At 37.9% G+C, this 11,308-nt stretch overlaps 1 protein-coding gene and 1 non-coding gene across 2 annotated transcripts; one reads left to right on the forward strand and one right to left on the reverse strand.

Annotated features, from left to right (window-relative positions):
- Positions 1–374: 374 nt before the first annotated feature.
- Trnah-gug (transfer RNA histidin (anticodon GUG)) lies at positions 375–446 on the reverse strand. The gene has a single exon. It is a non-coding gene; the product is annotated as a tRNA-His (tRNA).
- A 1,160-nt stretch (positions 447–1,606) lies between these two features.
- LOC140941347 (CD151 antigen-like) lies at positions 1,607–11,089 on the forward strand. The gene is made up of 7 exons (XM_073390328.1): positions 1,607–1,800; positions 2,923–3,114; positions 3,773–3,847; positions 5,595–5,690; positions 7,002–7,151; positions 8,516–8,599; positions 9,931–11,089. The coding sequence occupies exons 1-7, from the start codon at positions 1,723–1,725 to the stop codon at positions 9,982–9,984; spliced, it is 729 nt and encodes a 242-aa protein (XP_073246429.1). The 5' UTR covers positions 1,607–1,722; the 3' UTR covers positions 9,985–11,089.
- The last annotated feature ends 219 nt before the right edge of the window (positions 11,090–11,308 follow it).

Below are 11,308 nucleotides of genomic sequence, written 5' to 3' on the forward strand. Positions count from 1 at the left end.
AGAGTACTCCCGAAGTGCACCGCAGTGAAACTGCAATGCACTTAGAAAAGGAAACGCCCGTTCTATATATGAATAGATACTGAAGATAGAGAGATTACCATTAAGCTTAAAATAGCGGAGCTTTTACTAATGGCCGGTTGGACGAGAACTTTAGTTTTATTTTTTGTTACGTTAGTACTGTATATTTGGCTTGTTTGTTCAGATCTTCCAGTAAGTTGAAATAAAAAATACTCCGGGACAGAGCAGTTTTTGCACCTTAATTTACGGGAACGTCTTTGATTCTAATTGTCAAAAACAGAAACCAAAGTAAAGAAATGATAATAAAAAAAATAATTATGAGAAAAATAGAATAAAGAAAAAAAACGGAAAAAAGGTGCCGTGACCAGGATTTGAACCTGGGTTACTGCGGCCACAACGCAGTGTCCTAACCACTAGACGATCACGGCTAACTACAGGTACAGGGTTGAAATGAAGAACTATTACTATTTACCTCATGAGATGAGGGGCAGGATCACGTGGAAAAAAAAAACAATCCAAAGTACTTTTTTATTCAAATGATAAGACGAAGACGCCTTTATGGTCTAGTATGATACTCTTATATTTTGAAATTCAAATGTTTACCGTAAAATCCCGAAACTAACGGATCCCCGAAAAAAGTAACGTTAACTAGCACTTTAATTTTTTACCTCCCTGTTGAATCACAGGTAGCCCAAGCTCGAAATATGAGCATCGGCGAGCATCTGTCTATCAAAGGTTTAGAGAGAAAACCGTTTACTTAAAAACCCATAAAACGGCCACAAATCGGCCCTGGACCACACAGGAGAGACGTAACACACATTTTAAGTAAGTTAAGCTGTTTTTTATTGAAATCCTTTCATTTTCGTGGGTTACAGAAACGATAGGTCAGCACTGATAGGTTATTTTTCCCATACAAATCCTTATATTTTGAATGCCGATGCTCGCCGATGCTCATATTTCGAGCTTGGGCTACCTGTGGTTGAATCCCGAAAGTGTAACGGCCCCACCGAAAGTAACGGCAAACTCGAAATTAGCCACCCTTCGCCGAAACTTACCTTCGATCTACGTAAAAAGCGATTTTAATGAGTGTTTAACGTAACATATGTCGTAACAGGAACGAGAAAAAAATTTCTCAGTTTTTTGTAATTTTTAGGTACCATCTTCGTGATTACTGATCAATTTAACAAGAGCGTGGTATCGTACTGTACTGTCTCAACTAAACAACTAGACTTGCCATAAGTCGACCGCGAGAGAGCGCTGAAGGCGCGACGACGTCTACTACTAAACAACGTGTTGAGTCATTAGACTATCTCTTGCTCCAATTAACTAGTTTTTTAAGCCGGTTAAATCTAGATGTGTCATCCAGTATTCTGTCTTTAGAACAAGTAATATTTTTTGTTGCATGTCAGAAGGAGTTTCGAAGTCTCACGAATCTTCTTGAACCCACTGGGATTTTTCACATTATTCATTTTCCGTATGAAGTCCGCCATCCAACACCCAAACGTTTCCGTTCCACGCTTCCATCACGTGGTGTTAAAAGCGTGAATTGATTGGTCGATAGATGATTTGGCGGCACGCACGCCTACCCACTTCCGATGTTTATATCGTTGAGCATCGATCGATTGTTCTTTCTCGAAATTGCCGACCGTGATCTTCTGTTCTTCGTGTGGTATTTCTGTTCTGTTTTTAACGCCGACGGAAACGATGAAGGCCAGAGATGAAGGATTCTGCAATATTGTTTGCATGAAGACACTGTTTTTCGTGTTTAATTTCATCTTTTGGGTGAGTGAAAGCCTCGCGAAAAGCTTCCAGACGAATCCCAACTTTTGTTTTGAGAGAACGGTGAAAGTGTTATTTAAGAGGGCAGGATAAATACCTATTTTCACTACATTTTCGTGGTTTCATCGTGTGCCAAGACAGATTATTAATTTCAAAGTTACGGTGATCTCTTTCTGTCATAAATGTGGTCGCACAACATCATGTTCGTAAAATTTTCACCAGTTTATCAGCTGTCGCCTTTCGACTTTAGAGTATAATATATTCATTTCACTTAAAGCTTTTCCAACTTTCTATGACTTCTTTATTTCTTTGTTTTATGCCCTTAAAGCGAAACATTGAGGCACCTTTAGTTTTAGAGCGATTAGAATGTAGCTTTAACCATGGAATTAATGACGAGTTCTGTCAAAGTTATGGAATTTTAATGAGCTTACAGTGTAGTACAATGCACGTTTATACTTAAATCTTCGTCATACTTTCACAAAGATAAATAGTTTCCTGTTGGTAGGGCCTTTTCAGCTCAAGTAGGTATTATTATGTAAAATATTTTTTGCTAAAATTATCGAGAATATTCTACCATTAGTATGATTTTAAAGCTTTTACAGGATACTTTGATGTGCTCTTAGCTTTTACAGTTAGCTTTCATATTGTTTTCCCACTGGGTCAACCAAACCTCTGAACATTTATCTAATGGGTTAATTTATTTGTTTGAGTCCCTGTTCAAACACTGATATTTTGTTTTGGCAAGATTTTGAGAAAAGTACAGTATGTGCATATTTTGGGCTTCTGTTTACAAGGACCCTAGCACTAGGAGGGTTACCCTAGCACTCGCACTATTTCTTCTTTTCTCACACGACATGCTTACAAGGCAGGTAGGGTTACCCTAGTGCTAGGGGGTTACCCTACCTGCCTTGTAAACACCCAGCTAGGGATAACTCACCTACCCAGGTCAACTTTCCGCCGTCATGTGTGACCAGTAATTGTGCCAATTTGAACAGTATTATCCAATTTCTAAGCTTAATAATAAACTTGTGGATAAGTTGAAGTATACATAGACAAGTACACAGCCAGTTATAACTCATAACCCAAGGGGACCAAAAAAAATTAATTCCTATAACATTCCTTCAGCTTGCAGGTGTCGGAATTTTGGGTGTTGGAATATGGATAATGGTCTTCAAAAGTGATTACAAAAGTTTGCTGGACAGCGATATCTATGTGATTGTGCCAGGTCTAATGATTGCGGCAGGCGTGGTGGTCATCATCGTTGCAATTGTGGGATGTTTAGGAGCTATTAAGGAGAACAGGTTTTTCTTGATCTCTGTGAGTACATGCATCTCTGTCGCTAAAAATGTAAACCTTATTCACAATACCCACCATCTTTGCACATGCTTTAGGATCAATGGGGTACACCTGTAAAAGCGCCAGTTTCCAAGATAAATGTGTTCAACAGAAAATGTAAAAATAATGCAAGATTTGTTGATTGTGCCTTGGTGTCCACATAATGAATACCAAAACTGTAATTCTTGATTGAAATAATGTGGGGTTTCAATAGATACAAAATATGTACTGCCTGTAGAAGAGAAATTTTTGTAAAAAGTGTCTTTGGGCCTTTGTTATGGTATAGCATGATAATTAAGTATTTTAAGGACAATTTCCATGATTGTCAAGAACCCTTGCTTGTTGATGTAACACTGTGCACAAAACAAATGCCAGGTTCACATGCAAGGCCAAGTTGGAAATAAGTATTGTGGGCAATTGGCTATTACAACCCATGGGACAACCCATAGGCAGGAATGGTACACTGTATCTATGGATTGTCATCACTCAACCGAGCGAAATCTGTGCTGGGAGGTTTACTGTGAAATGGTATTAACTTCATTAACAATTATTGTATTGCAATTATAGTGGTAGTGTAACTTACATGTAAATCTAATTTTTTTTTATTTTTTTGTTGTTTGTAAATTTCCATTTCTTTCAGTTTTTAGTGATGGTGATCCTGGTCTTTATTCTGGAGTTGACAATTGGAATTTTGGCTTTCGTATATTCTAATAAGGTACATTATGTATTCTGCTTTACCAACATTTTGCCTCGTGTAAGGGAATTCAAGACAGTCTTGGATTCTAGATTTCAGGCACTGGATTCCGGTCTCTTGTCATTGGATTCTGGATTCCAATCATTAGTAGGATCCCAGATTCCTTGAGCTACCACAAGTGAAATATTCCCGGATAATTTCAGATTTCACGAACCAGAATTTCTGGGTTTTTGGATTCCGGATTCCCTTGCATTGGGTGAAACATTCACCCAGACATGATTAAGATTGAGATTTTTGCTAATTAAAGATGTAAAAGAATATGTAATTGTTCAAACTAGTACATGTATGATTGGCATTACTCATTTACAAAATGTATTAATTTTGCTTCACAGTAGTCACTTCAATGACGTTACTGATCTCAATGTTTCTAAATGTATAGTGGTGTCAGTTGGCAGGACTAGTAGCAATACACTGTCACTTAGGCTGTTAATTAGTGATCAGTGTATTTTAAACCTTTCTTAAGTTTTACACTGTAGTATGAATCTCCTACATATGTACATGTAAAATGTCTACTACAGTGTTGTTTATTACAATTTTTAAAGGTTAAAAACTTTGTGATGCAAGACCCTTTGGCAAAGGTTAAATTTAACATGTGATTGATGCAATAGACATTTTAAAAGTTTCTGCTGTTAATTAATCTTTTAAAATGTACTTGCATGGCTGCCACAGTTCAGGAAATGGTGAGGAAAAAAAATTCTGCAAGGTCAGGGAAAAGTCAGGGAATTTTACTTTGAGTTAGGGAAAATTAAAGTCTTTGAAAGAAGTCAGGGAAAAGAGAAATTAATTCTTAAGAGTACATATTAATTTTATTCTTTTCCCTCTGCTTTCATCGTTTTCTAACATTTAACATTCTTTTGACATAATATTTTTTATTTTTATGCACATGAATATATTTTTTTATTCAATTTGGTAGCATGTTGTTCATGAAGTTGAACAACAAGCTGGTGATGGGTTTTCGTTCTTGCACGTCATGTTAAGGAACTATCAATTCATGTCTGACACTGCATGTGATTTGCTGAAAGCCTAAATAAATAGGTGAAAAGGTGCTATGAGGGGCGGGTTGAGTCCATTATTAGGACTTATTTGTGAAATTGTTAATTCAGTTGATCAGGGAAAAGTCAGGGAATTTCAGAAACCTCTGTCTGTGGCAGCCATGACTTGGTACAAATATTTGTAGGTTGTAGAGGGTAACTGGTATGTTACATATATATCTCACATTCTTTCATGTACATGTACAGTGAACAGGTACTTGGAATAAATCATCAAAACTCCTCATCTCATCTTCTGTTATTGTTACATGTATTGATTTTCCATTGAGAGTGAAAAAGGTGTATGCGTTAATACAGTGCGTTTTATTTCACTTAATATGATCACAATAATTTATGTTAGGGATAGACCATTATTGTTTTGATGGGGAGGGGAGGGGTTGGAAAATTTTGAAATAATTTGTTTGCACAGGCTGTAAACACTGAAATAAATTGTATGCAAGTAAAAAACAGTTTTTGTGGGAAGACAGAGACAAAAAAGTTGTTTGCAGCAGGAGCCACATTTCAAAAAAAGTGTTTGCATGTGAAAATTTTCAATCCCCCCCCCCCACCCCATCCGTTAAAACAATGATGGTCCCTCCCACCAAGCCTGGATCCTAACTTGCAGATAACCTTTCATGAGTACATGTAATAAAATTTTGTTTGTTTTCCGTTTTCATTAGATAAAAGATGAGATAAGGATAACGATTAAGGACAAAATGAATCAATATGGTGTGAACGATGATGTGACAAAATCTATTGACAAAGTACAGGAGGAGGTGAGAGACTACGTCATTATACATCTTGCATTAATTTCCCTGCTTACATTAGAGCGAGAAGAACTCGGATTTTACCAAATCACTCTACAACAACATTCCTGGCTTTGATTTTGAAGTTTTTTTGCTTCACCTTTGTTGCTATTGTCTTATTGTACTGCACATTTTGGTGAGATTACAGAATGAGTAAACAGTCAAATGGACTTTCAACTTTCATTTTGATGAACATCTTTGTATGACAGACACCTACCTACATTTGTATTAATGGACATCCTACTGTAAGTTGGTTTCTGCCGTCTTATTTCTCTGTCTTTCCGTATTAAGAAGTAAATCTCTCCCTGAGCAAATGCGGATATAGAGCTGGTCAACGCCATCCTTCAGTCATTTTCTTTAACTCAGAAACAGAAACAACTCCCTTCTCCACTTTGTAAAACCTACACTGCTCATAGAATCTGGTCCCTGCCACACATCAACCACATTTGACAATGAGAGGAAACAATAAAAGTAAAAACGCACATGTAAGTTTAGAGTTGGTCACTGCCAAATTTCTTCTCTCACTCTACACAGGGTTCACACAGTCTTGAAAAATCCTTGAATTTTAGGGAAAGTCCTTGAAAAGTCCTTGGATTCCATTTTTCCTTGAAAGGTCGTTAAATTTCTGTGCAAGCCCTGAAAGGTTTTTGAATTTTCTTCAACTTTGAATGTATGTAGTGGCCTGGGAATTGTTTTTTTTTTTTAACGATTTTTGGCTGTCCAATACAGAATATACTGTAAGTCATTGCTCAGCGAAGTTAAAGGTCATTTACATAAAGCGATATTTTTGTTTTATGTAATAATTGGTTATTAATGAGACAAGTGAACTGAAGAAATGTAGATAGGTTAGTGTAGCAAACAGTTCAAGCCTTAAAGTCCTGTGAGAATGGACTGGGAACGTGCACTTTATACATGTGCCTTACACTTACGCGTCATCCCTACGCCCCCTTTTCCCAGATCACGCGCTTATATATATATATATATTTTTTTTTTTCACAGCTTTATTGGGTGCTCCTCTAGTGATATACAATATAAATTTGTAATACAACACAAAAAAAAAGAAAAAAAAAAAGAAGCAACAACCCAAAAGGGGTAGGTGCAATGGGACTAACGTCCCATGCGAGGCACCGCCCCTTTTCGCGTGCCTTACGCTTGCTCGTCATCCCTACCATCTGAGAGCCTGGAACAGGCTATCCATATACGCCCTGGCAAATCTATTTTGCAAAAATGATGATAAAACCACATTTTGTTAATACACACTGTTCTGTTAATTTATTTTAGAAAAAGTGCTGTGGCTCTACTGGAGGAAGCAGCTGGAATGACACAGCTTGGCGGCAGGGTGAATCGGATAGGCTTGTTCCCGATTCCTGCTGTAAAACACGGACAGATGGATGTGGGAAGAGAGATCATCCTTCAAATATCAACGATAAGGTAACGCACAAAGTCCGTTCATGTAATACTATTTATTACATGGCATAATCCGCTAGTGGGTAAGATGAAGGGAATCTTGTATTGTGATGGGCTATCTGAGCGGGCAAGACGGGTACTTTATTTTTCCAAGTTCAATACAATTATATGTTGTGCTCTTGTAATCCGGGCTATTTTTCGTGTTTATCCCATAACTGAGTCACTGAGTCTTTATCATTGTGAGTGATAATAGGAAGCTTTAGCACCAACGAGGGTGACGGCTACGAAAACGTCATTTAAAAAGTTAGTTCGTCCTGCTTCAAACTTTATCGCGCTTATTCCATCTCGTTCAGTTAGTCAAATATTGGCAATTTTCTGGGTTGAATTCTCATAGACTATATCGAAGTCCTGGAAGAGAAAAACAAAGTCGTTGGCTTGTGTCCACGTCCTCAATAAAACGTTAAATTAGGCATTTTTACGTCTTAGTCGTTCTCTGACGGCAAAGAAATGTACCAAAAAGCGTGATGCACATGCAAAGTTGTTGCTGTCCTAATTGCGGGCGAAAAGAGGAGCCCACAATCCTAATCTCCAGGCTGTTATTATGCATGCGTCGCATGTATGTAACCAGCATTCATTTGGACGTCCACTAGGAATGAATGGAATGCACAAAACGCAATTTGATGATGCGCCTTTCGACCTTCTACCCCTCGTAATCTGATCGCGCGTGTTCTGACCATCTGTCACCTGAAACTTACGCGAAGCACAGCGATGGAGCAAAAGCGTTTGGACCTTCGGTCGTTGTCGCCCAGGCTCCCTAACCTTTGGTTGTTACTAGTCTAAACCTATTGCTTTTTTGCCGTACTCGTTAAAGACGCCGTCGTCGTTGCCTAAGCTCCCTAATACTGGTAATAGGACTTAGCGTCGTATAACTCATGGGTACATGTAATATTACGATTACTTATTTCCAACGATTACAAGTACATTCATTTCAGGCAAGCCGCCGGGTCACACTTAGGGACATATCCGTACCACACAAGCTGTCATGTGAAGCGAATTGAATACAGTACATTTTGCACATTTAACTAAAAATCCGAGTCAGTGTGTCCTCGCACCAATTCGTGACGTACAATTTAACCAGTTGAATTTCGTAGATTTCATCCAGTCTGACATTACCGTAAGCAGAGGAATAGGGTTTATTTATTGCAAACTGGAATCGTTAACTGTTACTTAGTGCTCGCGCGAGCAAGAGCAGTAATTGGTTCTCGCGTTGAAAAATAAGATGCGCGTGTGTCTCCGTGTCAAGCCACCATTCCGGCAGAAATTAAGAAGATATCAAAGTTTGTTAGTCTAAACTTTTGGGATTGATTGAATTTTATTTGCGTTTTCAGGGATGTTTAACCGAGGTAGAGGAGTTCTTTCACAAACATTTTACTATTCTTGCAATTGTTGGAATTGGCGTTGCTGGTATTCAGGTATATTGTATGTACAGTACACTTACATGTATAGTAACGGAAACTGGTGGTTTCGCTAGTGGGCCCGGCCGATTCCGGCCTCACAGCCACTCGTGCAGTCTACGTAATCTATTCTTCCGGCATGATTAATGCTTTGTATTATTCACCAACAATAAAACTGTTGCAGAAGTGTGGGAGAGCTCCTCCTATCAATTTCATTCCGGGTGAAACGACTACAGGATGCCGGGAAAGTTGTTTGAAAATTGATTTTATTATAATACATTTCGCGCGAAAATGTGATATCTTCACATTTGATAATAACAGTGAAAAGATCACCGTCGCTATGGTTACATAAGAAGTCGCGCCTTTTGCAGCAGGAATATTATAAAGGGCAATGTTTTTTTGTGTGTTTCATTGATGATTGTTTGAAAAACAGGACATTACATAGCAGCTTGGAGATATGAAATTTCTCCTCGAGTGTTGAAAAATATTTCACGAGTGTGCGCACTGTCAAACCGCCCTGTTCGACCACCTTTCGTAAGCGAACGTCTACTGAAAGCACCAAGATTTTCCCAGTAAAAGTCTTATGGTTACTCAGAAATTGCAAGCAATAAATTTTCCTTCACGTACATGTACGTTACTCTGCAAGCAGAGTCTCCGCATTTGAGGTCATCGCAGCCAGAACCGAGTGTAAACACCGGCTATTAGGCCTGGGTTTGAAACTGTATCCTAGCAACATGCAGCGCATGCTGAAAACAAGATCTTACTAGCCTGCGAGCAAGCTCTCCTGGGCGCTCTGGCGGCGGCGGGAAAAGGAAGGAGCGCTTGCAAATACGTCTCTGGAATTTTAATACGTGCATCGAAAAAGTCGAAGCGAAATGCTGATTGGTGGAGAAGACATTAGTAATGACGTCATTACCCTTGGCACGTGTTTTTAAAAGTTTGTTTACATTAGCGCTCGTTTCTGCTTCGCGCTGATTGGCGGAAATTGACAGCTCACTCAACGGGGAGGTACAGGGGAATTTGAGGTGGAATTCAAATTCCAAAACACGTAGTTCAAGCTCTTGTTCCTTTTCCCGCCCCGCCGCCAGAGCGCCCCGGAGAGTTTGCTCGCAGGGTAATATCTTACTTAATTCTCCAACACTCCAAAATCGAGCAAGCGAAGGAAAGGTGATGTACATTCAAGTCGAAATCACCTGTTCCCAGTCGAGACCACCTACTGCGCGACCGGTTCGAATCTTTTAAGCGGCCACCACTAACTCTTGACAAATGCTTACACTTGTTAACGTTAGGCTTAACTGTATTTTTAGGAGGCGGTATATTATTAAACGTTCTTTTCTTTTCATCCACAGTTGATCGGCATCCTAGTGACAGTCTGCATTCTCCGTTTTGTGGAAGAATATTAACTCGAGTATCAGACGCAACTCAGTTTATTTGCAGGGATGGACACTTATATGTACACTGTAACGCTAATTTTTAAATTGAAATTTTGTAAAATATATCCTTAGGTTTGCGTTGCTTACCCAGGGAATAAGTTGAACGGAATACATAATGTATTAACAGCAGCAACAACAACAACAACAACAACAAAGACAAAGACTTTCTATTTGCTATAATTTTTTAATATTATGGTTTCGAACAAAAGCTAACAAGGCCAGTGCAGGCAATGGTAAGTATACTTGATTTTTTTCCTTAGAATCTAGCTGGTAACAAATCTATTCATTCATAACCGTATGCTAATTATGAAAAAAAGTCGGATGTTTCAAGTTTGTATTTTCTTTCTTTTTTTAAATAAATTACACTGGATTTCTTTTTGCTAAAGACGTAAAGTACTGAAAATAGCGTCGATTTTCAGCCCACTCAAAATGAGATGGCAGCCAGCAATTTTTCCGCTTTCAGCGGAATATTTGTCGCCTACTCAATTTTTTTTTTTTTTTGCTGCCTTCTCGTCTGGTTATTCTACTTACCATTGTATAAAACATTTTGACTGGGCTGTATTTTATTTTAGCCTTCAAGTATTGCCTTTTTAGTATTTGTATTGTTTGTGTTGATATTTTAGCTTGAAAGAGGTTTGCTATCGCTATCTTTGGCAGCTGTGTGGTGTTGACTACACCTTAAAAAGGATTATTTTGTTTATTTCATGGGACGTTTTGCCTCGTTTTCCGAGCGCTGTTTTTGCTATAGTTTTTAAGCTTTTGTTAAGTGTAGACAAGAGCAATGTTAGGTTAAAATATCTTGCACAGTAGTATGTCCCTGTGACAATATTTAACTTAAAGCTCCAAAGTTGTCAACTGGTGTGTAAATTTTCATTGCTGTTTCCTTTTTGAAAACTACAAAGTATAAACAAACAACAACCTTCATAAAAGACAAGTAACACGACCGCGCTATCAATGGTTGACAGTCAAAACCAAATTTGTAATTAATAAAATTCTTTTTATCATAGATCCTTTTGTTATTTCTCATTTGCCGTTCATTGCATTCAGATCTTTGGCTGAATGCAATAGAACTTCGCTAATAACAAGTTGCGCCAGTAATACATAATTGTAAGTTAATCTTGATTCATTTCCGTCCCCTTTAAATGTTCTTAAGAGTTTCAGTTTTGAGACTCTCGGCCGGTCATTAATTATCCCTTAATAATAATAATAATAATAATAATAATAATAATAATAATAATAATAATAATAATAATAATAATAATAATAATAATAATTTTATTCAACTTTAAAAAAT

The sequence above is a fragment of the Porites lutea genome, chromosome 6, assembly GCF_958299795.1.
Source record: "Porites lutea chromosome 6, jaPorLute2.1, whole genome shotgun sequence".
NCBI lineage: Eukaryota > Metazoa > Cnidaria > Anthozoa > Scleractinia > Poritidae > Porites > Porites lutea.